General features: G+C 38.3%; 1 protein-coding gene across 2 annotated transcripts; it reads left to right on the plus strand.

The window, feature by feature from the left end:
• Nucleotides 1–306: 306 nt before the first annotated feature.
• abcd3a (ATP-binding cassette, sub-family D (ALD), member 3a) lies at nucleotides 307–22,833 on the plus strand. Of its 2 annotated transcripts, none has more exons than XM_086160207.1 (23): nucleotides 307–778; nucleotides 4,185–4,221; nucleotides 4,322–4,420; nucleotides 5,397–5,485; nucleotides 6,759–6,828; nucleotides 9,929–10,026; nucleotides 10,855–10,978; nucleotides 11,226–11,282; nucleotides 13,306–13,448; nucleotides 13,537–13,606; nucleotides 13,702–13,771; nucleotides 15,830–15,927; nucleotides 16,563–16,654; nucleotides 16,738–16,829; nucleotides 16,917–16,986; nucleotides 17,092–17,155; nucleotides 17,425–17,502; nucleotides 17,621–17,686; nucleotides 18,917–19,006; nucleotides 19,129–19,248; nucleotides 19,545–19,649; nucleotides 20,155–20,211; nucleotides 21,230–22,833. In XM_086160207.1, exons 1-23 carry the CDS (start codon nucleotides 669–671, stop codon nucleotides 21,305–21,307), a joined length of 1,977 nt encoding a protein of 658 aa, XP_086016333.1. In that variant the 5' UTR covers nucleotides 307–668; the 3' UTR covers nucleotides 21,308–22,833. The 2 variants fall into 2 exon arrangements, with proteins under 2 accessions (XP_086016333.1, XP_086016332.1); XM_086160206.1 differs by lacking the exon at nucleotides 6,759–6,828 and adding an exon at nucleotides 8,741–8,810.
• The last annotated feature ends 573 nt before the right edge of the window (nucleotides 22,834–23,406 follow it).

Here is a 23,406-nt window from a genome sequence, read left to right on the forward strand (position 1 = left end):
ATCAGGAGTGAGGAGGATGGGGATTATTGCGTTTCTTTGAATTTTCTCCATTTCTTGAAAAATATAAATTAACTTTTGTAGCGATCGAACCACTGACAACTTCCGTGTGTAATTCCAAAATCGCGTAGTATGACGTAATTATTGCTCCCTGTGGTTTATGGGTATTGTTGTTCTTCTCTGTGACATCGCGATAAGTAACATGAAATCGTCACGAAACACCATGTCTTAGCAATATGAGAGAGTACACAATGAAGCAGCATAATAAATAAAAAATAAAAAAACATTTTTATCGAAAGAGTTTTTAGCAATTTAACCTCTGTAATTGGAGCAGACCTGGAAAAAATAGCTTTACAATACACGTTTCTGTATAAGTCAGTAGTATTAGATCTTGGGGTAAAAACGAGAACTGTCCTTTAAAATATGACTAAATAATACCAATGAACGAGAACGGGTTGAATATGTCCTATACCTGGCGAAATGACTCGGTCTTCCTGAATATTTATATTTATCTACATTTCAAACACAACGGCCTTTTTGAGAGGCGGTGCAAAGTAGCACAAGGACGTCTCGGTTCACCTTATTTCCGGTTTACACTCTCTTCCCTGTAGAACATCTCTGGCGACAACCGTCCAGCTCGTGCAGCCAAGCAAAACCGGTCAGTCAGTAACATGGCGGCCTTCAGTAAATATGTTACTGCGAAAAACTCCTCCGTTGCAGCTGGTGCTCTGCTGGTGCTGTATCTGCTGAACAAACGAAGACGAAAGCCCAGGTCGTCCGGGTAAGGGGAGTTCTGTACTGGAAGACTCGGTTCCAAATTTGACCGACTTTCGGGCTACTTTGCGACAGGCGTGATGATGCTAACATAGCTAGCGGGAGCACTCTGACAGGTGACAGCGACCTGCTTCGGGGGACACCAGGATACCGCCCTCTATTATTGGGATTGTCTTTATTTTTTCAGTGGAGTGAAGATTTCTCAAATCAATTTAATGACTAGTGCTCCAAAATGTCACTCCTGCAAACCCTAAGATGCTGTTTCTCTATATTTGCTGCAACTTTGGATGATTTATTAAATATTTAATTGAATGTCGTGGCATGAAATTGAGGTCCGAAAGTGTGGGCAAGTGTCAAGGCCTCGGAACAATTGACTTCCGTATTTGTGTTGAAATGAGTGATCTAGTTATTTTTTTTTATTATCATTATTATTATTAATTAGTTTCAATCGCGTTTGAAAAATACAAAGCCAAGGGGTTGATAAGTGGTTAAAGTCTGGATCACATTACTAAAGTAGTTTCTAAATTCTTGCAGATTTCATATTCCACAATCGTGGGTTTCTCCACTTATTGGAAAAGTATTTGGTAATATTATTAGTTGCTATGTTGTAGGAAATATTTTGAAGTATCATGTGGAATTTAAAGCAATTCCTTGAATTTACTTTAATTCTATGTTATTTCATGCTGTTTCCCCACTAATAGGATGCGTCATGCTTCCTGACTCTGTAATTTTAAGAATTGACAGTTCATCAGCATAATGCAATGTTTAAATTGTGTGATGCCCCGTTTGGACTCAAGGAAAAGGAAGAAAAAATAAATAAAATCAAAATCATAATTTTATCCCACCTGTTACAATGATCAAGTCCTGGGATGATGTAATAATTAAATTATTCTCATATTGCACACACTTTACTGGTCAACTGATTACAGACCTTGGTCGCTTGAAGATGATTTCAGATTGTCAATGTATGCTTAAGACAGCAGCAGACACAGTTTGTTAGATTAATATATGTATAATCTAGTATATATATATATATATATATGACAGGAATTACAATGCAAGAAAGAGTCATAGTTCTAGAATAAATTTCCTACTCTTATTTAAAACAATAAATGAAACATTTCAGGCCACAAACCACAAATTGCCCTCAGTAGTCCCATCCACCCATCCATCCTGGTGGCGGTTTTATCGATTGGAGTCTGAAGTTGTATTTGATTATCACCCAAAATACTCCACAATCATGTTACCTGTAAGTGTCTGTGTGGGGTATGAGGTCTATTTCCATCCAACTACCCACTATTGCTTTTCTGCTATTTCGGGCCTGGTAATAGTTACACAGGTTGATCAGGTTTGTCCAGGCATCACTGTCTCCTGTGGGCACCCTTGGGCACCCACAGGTCCTACAGGATATGGATTCTCAAAAGCTTTTTCAGGGCCTTTTCCCAATTGGCTATACCAGGAAAACTCTTAATGGGAGGTGTCCAGGAGGCATCCTTACCAGAAACCCCGACAACCTCTTCAGACTCCCCCTGGATGTGTCTGCACTCCTCACCTTGTCCCCAAGGCCAAGCTCAGCCATCCAGTGGAGGAAACATTTCAGCTGATTGCCTCTGACATTTCCTTCTTTTGGTCACTACTTGGGCTTCAGGACCATATTTCAGAGTTGGAACATAAATGGCACAGTAAAATAAGAGCGTTGCTTTCCAGCTCAGCTCCTTTATCACTGTTTCAGGTCACTGGCAATGCTCCACCATCTTTGCTAGACCATCAAATTGGACTTTAACCAGACAAGCGCTAGTAATGCAAAATTTACTCTCATGATAGCAAAACAGCGTGCCGTTATCAGTAGTTTCAAAAGTTGCTCGGAGATCTCCGAAAGAAAAACGTTTTAATATAGTCCAAGTCAAATATTAGAATATTATGTTGATTGTAATTTACTACCTTTTAAAATAAGTTTTCATTTGAATGACAAACAACAAAAGACAACAAAAGAAAAAAAAATTGTCAAGTCAAATGAGTGAGGTGAGGTGAGAAATAACTTTTATTTTATGCTGTTGTAAAAAAGTGGAAAATTGAAAATTGGTTCAGAGAGACCCCAGGTCAAGGTGTTGTTCCTGAAGTAGAGTTTTAACTGCAGCGGCCTTGAAGCAAAGTGGAGACAATTACAGTCACAAGTGATAGATTTACAAGATTCAATGTTGGAAGTCCCTCAGTGGCCAGGGATCCTGAATAAGTTTTGTTGGTTGGAGGTCTTCTTTGACAGGATGGGTCTATTCTGATCTGTAGCCTCACCTATATCAAAGGTTATTTTCAGCCAGGTAAGTATCAAATAACAAATCAGTCAGGAATGGGTCAAAGGCCAGAATCCTGACAAAACTACAGCTTAGAGACAGATTATGTAAGGAACATTGCGTTACTTGAAGTCCCGCAACACTGTGTTCTTTTGCAAATTGTCAGAAAAAGCTAGATATTAAAGGAATATCTCATCCAAAGCAATGAAACTCAGTTGCTCTCGTACCCATGCTGATAGATCATGTACCGGTAGGTTTGCTCAATGCATTTGTCTGATTTTGGTGCTCTGGAGTTAATGAAAGACTTTTTATTTTTTTCCATGGTGCCACAGCTTTTCAAAGTACTACATTTTCACTGTCATGGCACTAATAAACTTTAACGAATCAAGACTTATTTTGAAATGTAACAACGGTAAAAAAATTCTGAAATACCTCTGGACTAGTGGACTGAACTTCACTGTGTTATCAAAGTGAATGGATGCAATGCAATGTTTATAGCAGAAGCGCCCCCTGTAGCTGCTTTGTTCTGACTGTGTGCACGTCCATGCAGTTTTGAACCCCCTACGAGCTGAAGCGTCCAAACACCAGTGTGCAGATGTTGTGAGTTCCCACTGATCTCTCACACTGCCTGTGCACCAAGTTCAAAATGCAAACTTGCAAGAACCTCAGCTACAGTTTACATTTCTGCAAAAATAAGTGGAAAAGTGGAATCATCAGCCATATCTTGCACTGTGTTAAGTACAAATTTGAATAGAGTTATAATATAGATTAAAAAAAAAAATGGAATTAAATGGAAAAATCTCTGTGTTGATATATTGGCGAATCCCTCATTTGTTTCCATTTACATCAACTTTTAGGCTTGGAAATGATTGATTTGAATCAAGCGAATTAAACAATGAAAACATATCATGTCAGACAAAACCGTTTTACCCATTATCGCTTTGTCAGAATGATTTATCACATTGCGATGTAACTTTTGCTTCACATACCTTTTTTACACGAAAACATGTATATTCTTTATGATTCTTTTTTTCTAGATTTCAAACAATCTTCTTCTTAAAGAAATGAACCGTGTTTTTTGCACTGAAATCTTGTAATGCAAACTCCTCTTTGTCTTTTCAGTAAAAAAGGAGGATCGGATCAGGCCCTCAGCACTGAGGTATTAGCCTAAAACATTATTGTGGCCAAGAGTTACAAAGTCCTATGTAGCTGCTCTTGACGCATATCTTTTTTTTTTTTTTTTTACCCTGTTTCAACAGAAAGATGTCAGAAAAGACCGTGCGGCGGTGGACAGGTTGTTCTTCCTCCGGATCCTTCGGATTCTTCGAATTATGGTACCACGGTTCTTTTGCATGGAGGTAAGATATTAGTGTTGTATCTAACAAGTGTTTTATGCTTGAGATGTTCAGTTCTGTCACAGAGACGTCACATAAGCATCCAGTCCTTTAGTCAGGTAGAACATTTCCCCCTCTGAGCAAACTACACCTTATCTATTATTCCTTGACTTGGAAGTTTGAACTTCAGCTCGCCCAAGGCTGTTTTTCACATTTAAGTTGCTGGAGGAGTAATGGTTATCTCTCTGTCTGTCTCTGTTTACCCTCTGTCTCATGCATGTGCACATCACTTTGAAGCCCTGACATCGCAGCAGAATTGTAATCACTGTCAGTTGTGATGTGGACTCGTAGTTCTCTATCTGTTCTGAAGGAATGAATTGAATATTATAGTAAAAAGCTTAAGTGATGCAACAGCTGCAGAAATTATACACTCTGAAATACTCATTCAATAAATTAATATCTCAAAAAACTGATAAAATAAAAACTGGATTTTGTATTGACCTAAAAAAAAAATCTTTCTTGAAATTTCAATATTTTGATTCTTTGAGATGCCACACCATGATCTAATGTATGAACACAACATTTCTTCCGCTTGCAAACTTATCTAATGATATTTTGTAAAAGGGATATAAAATGGGATGTTTTTAGATTCTAATCCCAAAAATAAATAACCTGAAAATTTTCGACTACTATGCCGCCTAATTGATGGATCATGTAAATAATGTCTGGTGATTTCTTGCAGACTTTTAAACTCATTCCTTGTCAATGAAGTCAAGTGAAATGGTCTGTCACTTTCATTCAGACAGCATAGCTTTCTGGTACAGATTTATCAGATACAAAAGCCAAGGTCTCTGCTGCTTTTCTCCTGGGCCCATTCATGCCTTATCAGCTCCATTGATAGCTGAGTCAAAGGCGGATCAATAATTAAAAAAACATACAAAAAAAAAAGGATTAATCTAGTGTTATACAAATCCTCTGACTTTGTGCCCCCTTACTGCAGACCGCCTACCTATTGCTCATCGCCGCCATGCTGGTGGCAAGGACCTACTGCGATGTGTGGATGATCCAGAACGGCACCATGATTGAAAGGTGAGGCCATTCTAACGTTTAGGCACTACTTCAAATTAAAAAGAAAAAACAAAATAAAGAATTGAATGCAGATCCAGGCTAATGTTAAGGCATGTCTGTTGGTGATGTATGGAAAACCATTTTTGAAGGCCTTAAACTTAATTTCAGTTTTTCCACTGTGATGCAGGCTCCATGTCAAAACTATCGCACGCAGAGCTGGAAGACATGGACAAATTACACAAAACCAGCAGCATAGCTTGTAGGAAAATAAAACAATTAAGGTTTATGATTGAGTATGATTTTTTAAAAGTTATTTTGCCGTGAAAAATAGAAAAGAGAAAATGTTTAATACATAATTGCAAGATACCAAGCAACTGCCCACCCTATGGTGTCGCTAAACACATACACCTACGTAGGTATTTTAACCAGCCGCAATTCAAACACAACATCAATGTCCAGTCTGCTATGTAACATGAGAATCTCTCCTGAAGTTTTCTTATTCACACACACACACACACACACACACACACACACACACACACACACACACACACACACACACACAAACACACACACACTTGCCATCGGCACCAAGGTAATTCCAGTAGTAACTTTTGTCAATCAAGTGTCGATTATTCATCACCCCCTAAAACTATTTGTGTAGCCTCAGCCTCCAGTGTGTGGATAATGTGTGGAAACGAACACTGACACAACAGCATGATAGTCCCACAGTGTTTTCCAACGACATAAACGCAACACGACTGTTTGAAAGCAGAAATGCAAATTGGGTTTAAGTAAACTGAAAACTGTCCTTGTCTTTTTTTTGGCAAATTTCTGTAGTCACCTCAGTTCAACTCTAGGTTTTTTCAGGATATCAAGTTATTTAATACTGAGTATAGGTTGTGTTCCAATAGATTTTTTTATTAATTTATATGTTTGATAATTTGCTGATTTTTATTTTTTATAGTGAGTCACTTAAAGAAATATTTGTGATCTTTTTTGTCTTGCAATTTCATAGGACATTTGAAAATGTGACCAAGTTAGCAAAGCGTTGTTCAAAATAAACAATCAAACCAGTTAATTCTGTGTCTAGATAATTAAAAATTACATATACTGCTTTAGACAAAGAATATCTATTACTTGTTCCGGGGAATAACTTGATATTGTAATTAATTAAAAAAAAAAATGATCACACTGTCATACCCTTCCAGGTTTGTGACAGAAAAAGAGTCGGGACTGTCTTGCTTTTTGCTTCCTTTGCAGGATCTGATGACTTTGTTTTGATTCCCTACAGCGGTATAATAAGCAGAGACATCAGCCTATTCAAGAAGCACTTTTATTCCTACATATCAGTCATACCAGCGGTAACAGTCCATCACACCGTTCTCATAGATGTAGAAATGGGTTTGAACCACTAATACCATGGTTGCAGCCCCTTTTTGCTTTCTGTTGCTGTTGTGCTTTTTCATTACCCCACCCACCCACTATCAGCTACATATCCCTTCCTAAACCATTCCATTGACCCCCAGGTTTTATCTGTGGGTAAAATAAACACCACTAGCACACATCATGACCTGCCAATCATTTTCATGTTGAATACAAAGGTGCAGTTTGAACCTACATTGGGGGTTTCACCAGAGCACTCCTGTGGAATCATATAACTGTATGTTTCCTCAGCAAAATTGAAAGATGTGATTTCACATATTTAAATTAATTAATAAAAACAAGTAATTGCTCATTTACTTTTAATCATGGTAGATTTTTTTTCCTAATCTATTACCTCATAATGTAAAAGTGTTGCAGTAGTTTTATTTGTTAGTTAAGTTTTGTCTTTTTTTTTTTTTTTTTTAAACTGTTACCTTTTTTTTCCCCAAAGTGTAAAAAATATAGATTTCTGTGTGACAGGGCATGTTTATTGGTACGACCACAAGGGGGGTTCAATGAGCCACCCCCAACCTATCAAACTGCACCAGCACATGGAACTCCTTTCAATTTATGCATCAGCATCATGACTAAAAAATACATTTTGTTGTAATTTTCTAATTACAAGTAACTTATCTGATTTTACCAACATTGCAGTGTATACATTAAAAACACCAAATGCACACAAATATTTTAGACTGTTATTCTGTGCACAACACATACAGGTAACTCCAATGTTAAATTGCCCTGAAATTTTAGTAATACAGTCAGTGATATATAAGTGTGTGTGTAAATGTGTGTGTGTAAGTGTGTGTGTGTGTGTGTGTGTGTGTGTGTGTTTGTGTGTGTGTGTGTGTGTGTGTGTGTGTGTGTGTGTGTGTGTGTGTGTGTATATTTTATTTTCATTAAACTCTTTCACATTGTCCATACAGCGGAACAAGCTTAGATTTCAAACACTGTACAAGATATCTCTGCAGATTCATGGCCTTATCTCCTGTTTAGTGACTGAAAGGTGCTTTGTTATTCACTTCCAACTCTCAAATAGGACAAAAAATTGTGAAAGCGCTGCCTCCGCTTGCAGCATTTCAGTTAGAATGTCAATTGAAAATTCTTCCATTTTCATTTTCACGGCCACATAAAAAACAATTTTCTCAAGAACGCAATCACTAATGTGGTTGTGAAAGAGATACGCTTTCCCCTGTGTAGTCGGCAATCAGCGGTGCCTCACTGAATCTAAGGACTCTAGAAAGAGTCCACTGCACATTGACAGTTCCCTTCCTGTTGTGGTGACCTAAAATCAATTCATAACATAAACAGGAGACTCTGGCAGGGAAATCTATGTTGAGAGCTGGATTAATGGAGACTGGATGAGCTAGCAAAGGAATAGAATGATGTCCAGGGCTTAGTCCAACACTGACTGTTTTCATATAACTCATTTCCACTTTATTTTTATGAGCCACATGACGCCACACCATTCTGACAACACCGCAGTTGCATTCCTATGATCTCAAGAGAATTTAGTCTCATTTAGACTGGACCATTTGCCAAATGTAAAATTGGAACATTGCACCAACATTGATTATGATATATTTTATTTACTAGCACCTTTCTCCAAGGTTTTTTTTTTCTGCCATGTCAGCCTGCACTGTAACAACAGTGTTTGAAACATAAATTGAATGGGATTTCTGGTGTTCATGTACCACATGTCAGGACTCCACTGGTACAGTCTTGTTTAACCACAAGAAAGTCACTGAGGCCGCAAGCGTTTGTCATTTTAGCAAGAGAAAAACAGTATTTTTCCTCACTGACCCACTGGCAATGTTGGCTTATCTATGTGCATGTTGTGGTTTGCAGTGCAATTATTGGTCGCTCAACAAAAGATTTCAAGACCTTCTTGTTCAGCTTTATGAAATTCATGCCACTTGTAAGTGTTTTTTTTTTTTCCGTTTGTTTTTGTTCTTCACACTCAAGTGTGACCTTAATTGTCTCATATGCTGTATTTTACGCTTAAAGTAGTAGTCCTTTATCATTGATTTTATGTAAACAAAACAGAGGAGCCCTGATAAACAGAAAGCTTTCTGTCTGCCTGTATGTTATTTTACATTTCCTGGTGATTAGCTTTGTTTTTCTTTTTCAGTTGAATCATTATATTCCTCTGCTATCATTTAATATATTTCATTATTTACCACTGTTTGGCCAATGTTAAAGGAAAAGGCTAGTGATTATTCATTTTTTTATAAATGTATAAATTAATTCCCATCAAATTAATTATTGAGTCTCAAAGCAATGTCACTATCAGCCTATCTAAATGAACAAATCACAATGGCACCAATTCTTCCAATATAAAAATTCTCAATTTGCACAAGTTATTTGCTTGAAATGATGTAAAACAGCCCGTTTGGTAATTTTTCACTATAAAATAGTTTAAGTGAAGAGCCAAGATATGCAGTAAGTCTATACAGGGGAAAAATGTCTCTCCAGATATTGAAGTAATGGATTTGTGAGGGGAAATAAAAGTCAGTTTTTCTAAAATTTCCTCTTCAAAACCATTACCTCAATGTCAAAAATAATGTTTTATACCCCAGCTCCAAAATGTTATTATTTTCTTTTTTTAAAATCCCCTCGGGAGATCTGTTACATTTGACATATTTCATAGGTGACCAATCTTAGATGAGATTCAAAAGGCAAATCAGTATAATTCATCCAGACTTTGGTTACACAACAAGCTTTCACGCCTAGTAGAAACACTTAAATGTTTTTTTTTTACATTCTTCTCTGTAATTAAACAGGCTGTTGGTATGACAGTAAGAAGAGCCTAGATCATCACCTGCCTAATTCTTTAACATTGATTCATACCTGATGAAAACACTCTTAATTTTCTGCTTTTGTATGCTTATTTGTTTCATTTTCCTATCCCATGCTTCTAATAGAAAATATGCATGTTTACTACAGTAATTGCAAAACCTTTTTCTTTGTGATCACACTGAAGCGAAAAGAAAAGTTGACAGAATCTACAAATCCTTCTCATGTGTGACATTCCAGATAGCCTTGGTGAACAACTTCCTGAAGTTGGGCCTGAATGAGCTTAAGCTGAGGTTCCGTGAGAGGCTCACAAAGAACCTTTATGACCAGTATCTGCAGTAAGTAACTGAAATTGCCAATTGTGCCTGTATTTTACATATGAACCACTTGGGTTCAGTTCTGGGGTTCCTGAGGGTCCTATTTGGTGAACACTGTTGTTTTGTAAAAAAAAAAGTTAAAGTGCTAATGTCACAGGTTAAGGTTAATTCTATGGAAAGAAATTGTGAATAGAAAGGAAAATATGATTAAAAAAATTGAGTAACACACATTGAATTATACTGGAAACCACAAATTTATTTATTTAAGCCACAATAGTAAGTTGATATATATAACAAGGTAAATGTGAAATCAAAGTCAGAACTTCCATTCATTGGCCACTGTTTTGGCACAAAGAGAAATCAAAAGAAACTTCGAGACATTCTTAATCAGTCAAAAATGGGCCATAAGAACTATATACATTAAAAAAAAACAAATATGTGTTACCACACCAAGGCATCTTCCTTTAAGTAATAATTTATTTTCATTTTATTTTATTTTTTTATAATTATTCATTTATTGATGATAATAATTGATGATAATTTCAGTAACATGTTTTTATAATAATTGGTATACGAATAATTTATTACTGGTTATTGATCAATTCAATGAGGTTCTTATTCTCATTTCATTTTTTGATTAATGTTTACATGCGTAGAAGTAAGAAATTTAAGATTGTGAGATTAATCACTGCTACTTTTCTAAATATAAGTATTATAACATCTCCAAATGCTTACAGATTCACATCAAATACATAACAAGTGAAAAACAATAGAACAGGATAGATGGGATGGGATGGGATGTAACCTGTAGGTTTTTCGCAAAGTCTTTACACTATTCTGGCTTCTCAGAGGTTTTACCTACTACAAGATGGGTAACCTGGACAACCGGATAGCTAATGCAGATCAGCTGCTGACGCAGGATGTGGAAAAATTCTGCAACAGTGTGGTAGATCTCTACTCCAACCTCAGCAAGGTACCGAAGCATAGCTCTGCAGTCTGAAGCCTCAAATATTCTACTCTTCTTAACAATATTATTGATTTTAGCATTAGCCTTCCCTCTCCATTTGTACATATTTAACTTTTTTTAATCTAACCTTTCAACTGATTTACATGATTTTGATGGAACTCTCTTTATGGATTTATATTTTCTAGTCCTTAAGTTTTTTAGGATGTACTGTATGTTATAATCTTGTTATAACATTTCTTTTTCTTTCCTGCAGCCACTGTTGGATATCGGTCTCTACATCTTCAAGCTAACAAGTGCCATTGGTGCTCAGGCAAGTTACTACCCTATGCATTTTCTGTAGTTTATGAAACTGATAAATATACAATGTACTGCAACCACTGGTGAAGTATGTCCTGAACCACTAGTTTTTTTTTCATCCACAATTATTCCACTTTTATTTCTTCATGTATTCTCTTAATATTTTAAAAGGTCATTTGAGTGAAAGAAAAGATCTACCAATTAAACAAATGCACCCAGGCTGCAAAGTCACTATAGCCAGGCAACCATAGAGAACACACCAGATGATCTTTGATTATCTTTGCAGATCAGTCTGGCCCTCCTCCATGTTCAGTCTGATTTTCCCTGGGTTCTCATTTGATGTCCGTTGAATGTCAAGCACATTCATATCATGTATGGATTTGCCACCCAGGCAGTTTAATTAAACAATATGGCAGCCAATGGCCAAAATCAGTTAAGCAACCTGTGTGAATTACACTACATGGCCAAAAGTATTTGCTTACCTTCTTTAACTGGGATATGAACTCAAGTGACATCCCATTCCTACTCCATAGGGTTCAATATGTCGTCAGTTTCACCTTTTGCAGCTATAACCGCTTCAGCTGTTCTGGGAAGGCTGTCCACAAGGTTCAGGAGTGTGTTAATGGGAATTTTTGACAATTTTTCCAGAAGCGCATTTCTGAGGTCACACGCTGATGTTGGACAAGAAGGCCTGGCTCTCAGTCTCTGCTCTAATTCACCCCAAAAGGGTTTTATCGAGTTAAAGTCAGGACACAATGCAGGCCAATCAAGTTCATCCATACCAGACTCTGTTCTCCATGCCTTTATGGACCTTGCTTTGTGCAAAGTCATGTTGGAAAAGGAAACGGCCAGCTTCAAAATGTTCCCACAAAGTTGGGTGACATAGAATTATCCAAAATATCTTAGTATTCTGAAGCTTTCAGAGTTCCTTTCACTGGAAGTAAGGGGCCAAGCCCAGCTTCTGAACAAACACCCCACACCATAATACCCCCTCTACCAAACTTCACACTTGGCACAATGCAGTCAGACAAGTACCGTTTTACTGGCAACTGCCAAATGCAGACTCATCCATCAGATTGCCAGAGAACACATCTCCACTGCTCTGGAGTTCAGTGTCGGCGTGCTTTACACCACTGCATCCGACGCTTTGCATTGCACTTGGTGATGTGTGGCTTGGATGCAGCCGCTCAGCCATGGGAACCCATTCTATGAACCTCTCTGTGCACTGTTCTTGAGCTAATCTGTAGGCCACAAGATTGGAGATCTGTAGCAGTTGACTCTGCAGAAAGTAGGTGACCTCTTGGCACAATGCACCTCAGCATCTGCTGACCCCGCTCCTTCTGTTTATGTGGCCTACCACTTTGTTGCTGTCAACAAACACTGGAGTATTTGGAATATTTAGGAGCGAGGAAACTTCACAACTGGATTTGTTGCACGGGTGGCATCCTATCACAGTTACAGCCGGAATTCACTGAGCGCCTGAGAGCCACCCATTCCTTCAGAAATGTTTGTAAAAAACAGTCTGCATGCCTAGGTGCTTGATTTTATACACTTGTGGCTATGGAAGTTTTTTGAACAGCTGATTCTGATTGTTTGGACGGGTGAGCGAATACTTTTGCCCATATAATGTATTTGTTTTAAACAATCAACAACAAGCTCTATAAGCTTTTATTCTGGATTATTTTTGGTTTGCTGGGCCTCTGAGGCCATGTAGTGAGTACTCAACTGCATTTTTACTTTCCAACCAGCTTATTAGTTTATCCCATTACATGTTCCATTACTCTTGAGTGGCTGTTTGTGATTGGGAAACCCACTGTAGTTTCACTGATCCATAAAAGTGTCAATACATGGCAGATCTGAGGGCATGGATACCTCCTAGATATCAGAAATAAGCCAGGGAATAAAAGAAAATAGGACAATGCTTTGACCATCTTGAAATTTCTCTGAGGTTCACATGTCAGTGTATCACCTTGGTATTTTCAACAAAAACAGAAGCTGGCCTCATGGTGTGTTCCCCTCTCCTTTCTTCTTCCTAGGGTCCAACCGTCATGATGTCCTACCTGCTCATCTCAGGCCTGTTCCTGACCAGGCTGAGGAGGCCAATAGGTCGGATGACTGTTGCGGAGCAGCGCTACGAGGGGGAGTATCGATATGTCAACTCTCGCCTCATCACTAACAGGTAGATATTGCCAGTGGTTCAAACGCCTCAATGGTATTCTACGATAAAGATGTTGAATGTGTATAAATGTTTTTTTCTTTCTATTTAGTGAAGAGATTGCCTTTTACAATGGAAACATTAGGGAAAAACAGACCATTCACTCTACTTTCAGAAAATTGGTATGTTTGTGATACATATATTTTAGCACGATAGTGGTGATCTTACCTGTTGAATTCAACCAAATACATAATAATGACTGTTTCTCTTCTTCCAGGTGGACCACTTGCATAATTTCATTTTCTTTCGGTTTTCCATGGGATTTATAGACAGCATCATAGCCAAATGTAAGTGGATGTGAATTAACTTTTTTATGACAATATGATATTGATATAGCCTCTGCATATTTTTAATGAACAAAGTATGTAAAACAACCCCAGCATTGAAGGAATGATACAAATGAGTCCTTTTCCATTTTGATTTATTCTAGAAATATGAGTGCATAGTCTCTTTTATCAGTTTAGTGTGAGATTCTAAAGCATTTCACCATTATTTAGAGAAATTACAAAGATTGACAGATTTTAACTTAAAATTAACTTTAAAAAGTCAGACTTAATCATTTGCCTACCTGCATGCAAAGAAGCCAGATGTTGTATCTTTTTGCTACAGTGCTTTGAGATAGGAGGAATAGTATGAATATTTAGAGCAGTATAAGTTAGACAGAAGCCATTTTTAATATAGAAATAACTGAAATTTTATATATATTCAATGTTTGTACAGTAAGCTTTCAGATACATCGAGTAGAAGATGTATTATGTTAACGTCTCATTAGGAAAGTGGATATGGCAGCGACTATTGTCAATTAGAATGATAATAGACATTTTCAATATGAATTAGAGCAAAGGTTCTGCATTTAAATTGATGCAAATCTCATGAACGCAACATAGAATTTCACAAACTTCATCAGCAGTTAATCACTTGGTTAGATCCTCTTTCAAGTGAACAAATGTGAAAGGAAACCATACTTTCAATCTACTTTCTGGAATGATGAGGTCTGTTTAAATATATATATATATTAGTATATAAGTACATCAAAAGATGCCTCCTCTTCCTCTTTCATTGCTGGTGAATGGAGCCTTCACCGGCAGGAGTTGAAGCCCTTTGGTCATCGGGTATTTCGACCCTGAACTGTAACACCCTCCAAACGGTGGTTCAGCAGTGGTGGCCAATCCACTACCCACATTATCCTCCTGGTTTTCCCCTTGATTCCCCCCTCCTGTTCCATAACCAGCAAGAGGCTCCTCTGCTGTCTTCCCCATCCTGTGAGCTGCTATCTTTCCCTTGCAGTCCTCCAAGAGGTCCTGGTATTTTGTCCTCTTTCTTTCAAAGGCTTGATTGCATTCTTCCTTCAATGGAATTTCAATCAGAATGATCTTCTTTGCCTCTTCTGACCACAGTGCCACATCTGGCCTTTTCTGGACTGGGGCGCTGTAGCCTTCCCCCCACATCTACCTTAATGACCCATGAATTAGCCTTTTGAAGTGCACTACGTTTTGTTGTTGCCCTGGGTCTGGCCCTTTCCTTTTTGTTCTCCTATGGGATTTGAGTTTCAAGATCTTTCAAGATATATAGGCCTGCTGATGTGAAGCTTGAAGGAATTCCCAACCACTTCCAGGGGTACTTATGACCTTTCTCTCCACTCCACTTTGATACACATCATAAGGGCCTCGTACACCGTCAACAGCTAAATGCATTTTAGAAGCAATCAATGTTGGTAAAGCCACGTCTTGAACTCTCCAGGGAGCCCTGATCTTTCGATGAACCCGTTCCATGATCAGCAAGAGGCTCTCTCTGCTGCCTCTACCATCCTGGAATCTGCTATCTTTCTCTCCCTCCCTGTCATTCCTATAGCTTTCAAGGTTTCCACAATGACTGATTCTCCCTTAGAACTATAAGTTCAATGAGAAGAGAATGACCTTCTTTGCCTCTTCTGGCCACAGTACCACGTCTGGCCTCACGGTTGTCTGGATTACCTGGGGGGGCTGCTGGGGGGCTACAGTAGGCTGCTATACGTGTGTGTGTGTGTGTGTGTCTGCGTCTGCGTGTGTATGTGTGTGCAATGCAATATGTCCGTTTTGTTAATATGGGGAATAAGAACACAGACGTTTAAGAAGTTACTACTGTGTCATAAAAAAATAGTCAGAAAAGGTTCAGAGCACTGGCCTCAGTCCTAAGGCTGGTGAAAATCTGATATATATCTAGGGGAAACTTTGTTCTCAGAACAAAGAAATTAGTGTAACCACATTTCCCTTGTTTGTATCTTCTTTTTTTCCACCTCAAAACATACAAAACATAATCAGACAAGAACATTACATGATCAGTGTTCCTATCCTGTCCCTCTGCAGATCTGGCCACTGTGGTGGGCTACCTGGTTGTTAGCAGGCCCTTCCTGAACCTTTCCCACCCCCGTCACATGACTAGCACACACTCTGAGCTGCTGGAGGTGAGCAAAGACACACTCACATACAGGTATACCTTTAAAATAGTCAGTGAGAGAGATACATGTGATCCCTGCTATCTAAGGAAGAACTTGCAAAGCATGTAATATTTTTTATTGGTTTCTTTATTTATTCTTTATTTTTCAGTGATACACATGGTAATTGCTTGTGTACTGATATTGGTTTCTTAAAGATTTTTGGTGAAGTACAAATTTATTACTATAATTCCACATTCCACATCAATATCAAGTTAATTCTGTACCCAAACATATGATTATTTTTCTTCGTAGAATGGGCAATTTCTTTTTAACTTTATCACACTATGAAAATTTACTCACAGCTGTCCAAGCCTCATAACCTCCAACTCCAACTATAAGAGATTTTATTTATACAGTGCCAAATCACAAGACACTTGTCTTAGGACACTTTACTAAAATGGCCTACAGCAGTCCAACATTCCCCCAGGAATCCCCCAAACCTTTGATAGATGCCAACTCTGTGTTAGCAGCCTTCTGCCTCGACCACTTGAGAGAGAGAGAGAGAGAATAACAGAGAGATAAAAAGCAAGAATGTGATAGAACAGAACATCTTTAAGGGTGCTTGGTGGTATCAAGTCTTGTATTGCATGTGTGGACTGCAGGACTACTACCAGAGTGGGAGGATGCTCCTCAGGATGTCCCAGGCTCTTGGAAGGATCGTACTGGCTGGACGAGAGATGACGCGTCTCTCAGGGTGAGTGGTGTTGGACAAAGAACCTACCAATCCCCTGGAATTTAGGTCTCCAACTGTGGCCTCTGGCGCCTCTCTTATCGCAGATTCACAACCCGTATCACCGAATTGATGAAGGTTCTGAAGGAGCTGAATTCGGGCAAATATGAGCGTACCATGGTTTCGCAGCAGGAGAAAGGTAAAAGAAAAAATAAAAGCTGTAAAAGAAAACGAGACGTTCATTTGTCGTGAATTTTGATTAGATATGTTAATCCTCTCGCCACAGACAATACTGCAGAGAAAATCTTACTGGTGCCTGGGAATGGTCAGATTATCAACCGAGATAACCTCATTAAGTAAGTATCACTCCTGACCTGAGCAGATTTTGTCTGCTCTTTCAACCACGGAAGCACAAGTGGATAGTTAACAGATTCATATGTGCTTATTTTCCTTTTTTGCAGATTCGACCACACCCCGCTTGCCACACCAAATGGAGACCTCCTTATCCGAGACCTCACATTTGAGGTTATTTATTTATTTATCTATTTCCTTCATTACAAGATTTCCAGGGATTATAGAAGTTTTGTGTTTGCTCTCTGGTGTTGGTTAATGACACTGAAGAATATAGGTTGTCCGATGTGGTCCTTTTATTTTGTTTTATTTTGAAAAGGTGAATACCCATTGCAACAGAACGGGTGGACTGGTTTTGGGAAAGCTTTCAACAAACGTGTCTTGAGGTTTTGCATAATTTGGCGAGTAAAACCCATGTGCTTTGTGTTTTGGTTCCTCTGAAGGTGAGCTCTGGCACCAATGTCCTCGTGTGTGGACCAAATGGATGTGGAAAAAGCTCCCTGTTTCGAGTTCTTGGAGAGGTCAGCACCACTGGGAACAACATTTATTTTAACTATGTAAATGTATTTTTTCTGTATATAATATGTAATGGATATAAAGTATATAATGGATTTTTTTTATCATTTCTTTTTCTCTAAGCTTTGGCCTCTTTTTGGAGGGGAACTGACAAAACCAGAGCGGGGGAAGCTGTTCTATGTGCCACAGGTAAAGGTTCTCACACAGGTCTCATACACTCACCTTCCCCAATCCCTGGCATCTTAAAAACTAAAAAAAAAAAAAAATGGTGGAGGGTCATTACAAATCTTGATAAAGATTGAAGATTTTAATCACAAGAGGAGAAACTTCCCTATGGATTTATTCTGTTTGTGGATTTTTGCAGCAACATTGTACACAATGCGGAACTGATCCAGATCTTTTTTTTGTCCCCTGTAAATGTTTACAAGAATATTTTATTTCTCTAATGTGTCATCGCAGATTAGTTGGCACTTTTTTATGTCAATTCGTAGTTTTTTGAAGAATGTGATAACATTTCCATGTGATTATCCTGTGAACCCTTTGAATTCCCCCAACCTTATAGGGTTAAATGCCTGTGTCTGGGGAGCAAAGGAGAATGGCAGCTCACAAAAATTCAGTGATTGCTGCAAATGTTTGATTTCTAGTTGTTGTTTTTTTTTTTATTTGATTGTTTGCTCATTTATTAGTTGAATTTTTTCTTGATTTGAAAACACTTGAGTGAAGTTAAAACATTTATATTTAATTTCCATATGTACATAAACCCACAGATGCCCTCTAGCAGAAAACAAAAGTGGGCAAGAGGGTCTTCCCTCTGAATCTATTAAAAGCCCAGTAAGATTTAATGTAATATTAATATGTTGATAGGAGGAACTGCTGCACTTCCAGGTGTAGATCTATGATTCTCCTCCGACGGGGGGGGGGGGTCTTACTTTGTCGAGTTTGCACGTTCTCCCTCTTGTCTGCCTGGGTTACCTCCAGGCTCTCATTTCCTCCCACGGGCCAAAAATCAAAAGACGCACTGTAGGTTGTGAATGGTTTATTTCAATATGATGTCTAAATGTGCTTCACTCATATCCAGGCATTTGGGAGAAACATGCATGTAACTATGTCATCCAAGTAGACAAATGATAGCAAGAAGTTCACAAGTGAGACGTCAGGTTTTACCAAGTGCCCTGGAGAATGTGGAAATTAACTGAACCTGTTTGTAAGCTTGGAAAAAACAAGCACTTGTATAAAATTACAGGAAATGAGCAACATCCCCCTCAAATTTGGTGGAGGGAAAAAAAAATCCTCTCAGAAAATGGATACCAAATCTGCTTTAAGTATGTCTGTGGAGAATACCGTGTTCATGTTCAAATATCTCATTTTTATTTTTTTGTTGTTGCAATTGTTTTTTTCCTGTGGTTCATTTTTGTCTAGAGACCTTATATGACACTGGGTTCTTTGAGGGACCAAGTCATTTACCCCGACACCCACGAAGACCAGAAGAGGAAAGGTATCGCTGATCAGGTGTGTCAGAGCAACACTCTTCCCTTGAACAAGTCAAGCCGCTCTTTTGAATTTGTTTTTTTTTTTGTTTGTTTGTTTGTTTTTGTTTTCACACTATCATATCTATTTTTTTCCACCTCAAGGTACTGAAGGAGTACCTGGATAACGTCCAGCTGGGTCACATCCTGACCAGGGAGGGCAGCTGGGACTCGGTGCAGGACTGGATGGATGTCCTGAGTGGAGGAGAAAAGCAAAGGATGGCTGTAAGACCTCACTTTCTAAATGTCTGTGAAAACATACCACTGTTATTGTTATGTAGAAAACATAATTTTCCTTCACACAGTCAACCCAAAACCTCAGGGTCATATAACCTGTTACCTGTAAACGTTCAAAAAAAATGTTCAGAAAGGGTTTTATGCAAATTAATGACAGAAGTAGAAGACATGTTGGGGAAGCACACAATGCACTCACCCAGAATCAGTTCCCAGTTTTTGTGTTAGGATCTTAGGTGAAAGTCAGTCATGTGAGTACATGTCCGTCTCTTTTTGTGCACGCACAGATGGCCAGGCTGTTCTACCACAAGCCACAGTTCGCCATTTTGGATGAATGCACCAGCGCGGTCAGCGTGGACGTAGAGGATTACATCTATAGCCACTGCAGGACGGTACGACCCAGCCCGTGCGCAGTTACTCTACACCCTAATTTCCCCGGAGAAAAAAAAGTCTGCGCATCAATTTCTAGCTATTTCATACAGAGTTATTTTGATAGACTATTTTCCTACTAACCTGTTTCTTTCCCTTTTACAAATTTGAAATGAATTCTGTGTAATTATTTCCCCGGTTATATGTGTTTCTTTTAGTTGCATTTTTTTTTTTTCATTTCTGTTTGAGGCATCAGGGAAGCTTTTTAGCACATTTTAACATGTCTAATCATCATACTTTCTCATTAATCTCTTGCTAAGTTTGAATATTTTGCTAGGTTTTGGATATTTTTTACTTATTTGTAGTACTAAACTTTCTGTTACCTTTCTTATATAGAATTCCTAGATTTCCTTCTAAGATATGTTTCTGCATATTATTATTTGTTAAAGGTCACCCAAACAAATAATAATGCTTGTCAAGTTTTCTCCTTTTTTAAAAAAAAGTGTCAAATCCTCCTTTTGTCCACAGGTGGGCATCACCTTGTTCACAGTGTCTCACAGAAAGTCTCTGTGGAAACACCACGAGGTAAATACCAAACGCTGAATCGTTGTTTGTTTCCATTCCCGCTGCATCTTCTTACTCTTCCATCTCGGGAGTCACACAGGTTCTCCAGTCTGAGCAATAACATCCATCAAATATGATTGGCTTCCAGAATTATTAAGACGTAAGATAACAAGAGTTCACAGATGCTACAATCTGAACAGATTAGAGATCTTTTTGATGTAATTGCAATAAATGCATTACAATTTTACCAAAATGAATATTATTAGGTTTTACGAACCCCCCACAGGATGACAAACAAACATTTAAAATTAAACTTTGAAAGGTTAAACCTATAATCAAACAGTGTTGGCCTAAAATGGAAGAAAGAAAATTCTAAACTGATAAACAATCTTTATTTCTAGAGTGCGTGTGTGTGTGTGAATGTGAGTGTTACCAAGATGGCCTGAATTTTATGCCCAAGGCAATGGCAAGAAAAGAATCCCTTTCCATTATAGTTCAAAATAATGTATATTTCATATAACTTACAATAAATTTATATTTGTATTGGCTTTGTGCATGAGCTTGAAGCCAAGAGCATACCATAGGGTGGTTGTGCACCCTGGTTCCAGGTTGTGCACCCTCATGGTCCCTCCCCCCTCCACGAACAGCGGCTGGACTCACAGCATGAAGGACCCTGGTTTGATTCCCAAGGGGGAAGCAGATTTTTCCCATGTCTACGTGGGTTTCCTTTGAGGTCTACAATTTCCTCCCAAAGTCCAAAAATGAGGTTAATTGGAATTAATTGAAAAAATAGCCCAGCTGTGTGAATGAGAGGGAATGGTTGCCCGTCTCTACATGACTCCTAAGTGCATGAAAAGCGACAGATAATCGATGTTTTGTTGCTTTTCAATAAGCCGCGATCTTGATCTCATTATAACACTGAATGTTTTTCAATTTAAATTTGAACATTTTTTTAAGTTTTGATGATGTATAACGGCCGTGCGTGCCTGAGGAGTTACTTCCTAACACTGAATTTCTCTCCATGTCCTCTGCAACGCAGTACTACCTGCACATGGACGGTAGGGGGAACTACGAGTTCAAGCCCATTACAGAGGAAACTGTGGAGTTCGGCTCCTAACCCCCACCAACACACCGCTCCAATAAACCAGTCCATTCATCCTTTGCACATGAGACGGGGGGGGGCTTATCTTAAACTAGAAGATTTGTTTTTGTTTTTGTTTCCTTTTTTTTAATCACTAGTAACTTCCAACCTTGAGTCCTTTTACTCCTGTAATCATTACTGAATCCAGTGCGATTGTGAAAAAAACCATTTTTTTTTTTTTTTCCCCCGAATTATATCCGTATGATAGTGGGAGGGTTGCGCAGAGTAGATCACCTCTGCTGCACGGGTGGAGGATGTGGAAGCATCTGCTTTTTAGCTTGTTCTGACCTCTTCACTGAATGTGATGCTTCCTAGAGGAGCTCCTGCTGCTCAGTCACACCTCTCATAGCCTTCATAATCTGAGTGTGCTCATCACGTTCACACTGTCATTGCGCTGGTGTGAAGGGATTGTATGAATTCTTCTTTTTATCTGGGGGCAATGACAATTTTTATAGCCAAAGCCAGATAAAAACCTCAAAGATTTAGGGTGAAACAAACGGATTACAATCACTTCAATGTGGGTGGGCTTCGTTGTAGCCCAGATAAGAATAGGAATGTAGCTCTGGAAGTATTTCAAAATCTGTTTAAGAGAAAGAAGTACAATAAAGTAAGTCATTTATCCTGTATTTTTATGTCACAATGAAGGCAAGCCCGCAGCAGAAAAAGCAGGTCCACGAGAGGCACAGCACAATAAGACTAGGACACAAATCAATTGGTGGTGGTTATAAGCTGGCAGCAGTATGTTATCACGGAAATAGTAACTTAGTATGTAACCTGTTAGTCTGGGCTTCTGTTCTCTTGTCCCGCTGCGCTGTTTCTCCCATAAGGAAATATCTTAACAGCTGCTGCTAAATTCTCTCACCTGCAACTACCGGGGTATTGATCTGCCTCTGTTTAGACGTCTAATCTCCTTAGAACGGCTACAAAGTTTTGGACATTATTAGTGATTGTTTACTTCTAGACAACAAATCTAATTTGGTAGGTTGGGATCTGCTCAAAGATAGAACATGAGCACACGCATATCTGATGATCAAGATAATAATGGCAAAATCATTGAGCTGTTACTGATTCATACAACCAACTCTGCAAGAGTAAGGTACTTATTTTATATTTTAGTTTGACATCATTATGTGCAGTGACCCCTGACCCCCAAAAAGAAGATGAAAATCCCTCTCTGCTCAACACACTCAACTGAATGATTTTCAGAAAGATACACTCAGCACCACGGATTATGCAATTAATTATTAATTTATTAGTTTAATCTATTCTTTACTTCTGCATCTGCCTTCCTTTGTTGTCAACTCTACGCAGAAGCACTACGGTTATGAAGTTGTAACTCTTAAGATCTCAAAATAAATCCTCCGTTCACGAAAATCACAATATTCCCATTGTTTTCACATGTAGTAAAGCCATTCATGTTTTACGTTCGAATGATCGCATTGAAAGGTTGTTGGTTATGTTGTTGTCGAACTGAACTGGATTAAACCGATATTTTGTTCAAATGTGTTTGGACATTTCTTTATTTTTACAAGGTATTCGCAGATTTTTTTCCTCTGTAAAAATCATACATGTCCTTTTTTTAGAGAAATAATACACAACGAAGTTTTAAGCTCTCACCAATACATCTTTCAGGATTCTGGTTATATTATAGACTGTAGATCTATAAATCCCTTAGTTCTCTAGCACATTAATCAGTATGGATATTTTGTGTATATTTAAGCATATACACGTATATGGTATTGCGTGTGGGTATATATTCAGATGCACGTCGTATTAATGTGTGTATGTACATATGTATATTTGGATACATAAAAATTCAGGCCAAGAATATGAATGTATGTACACACACAAAGAAACGTGTACATACATAAAGATCCAGACCTACAATCGGTATATATATGCATATCTGTTTACAGCTAATTTTATCAGATGTTTTGTAATTATTTGTGCCGTCAATTTACCAATATATGCATACACACACACACACACACACACACACACAGATAAACATACTGTTAATCAGGGTCTATGTACTGTGTGTGTACAGTCATACTCACAAATTCAGACCAGCATTC

This window comes from Fistularia commersonii, chromosome 15 (genome assembly GCF_037954325.1).
Source record: "Fistularia commersonii isolate RoL2024-O1a breed Wild chromosome 15, RoL_Fcom_v1.0, whole genome shotgun sequence".
In the NCBI taxonomy this organism is placed as follows: domain Eukaryota; kingdom Metazoa; phylum Chordata; class Actinopteri; order Syngnathiformes; family Fistulariidae; genus Fistularia; species Fistularia commersonii.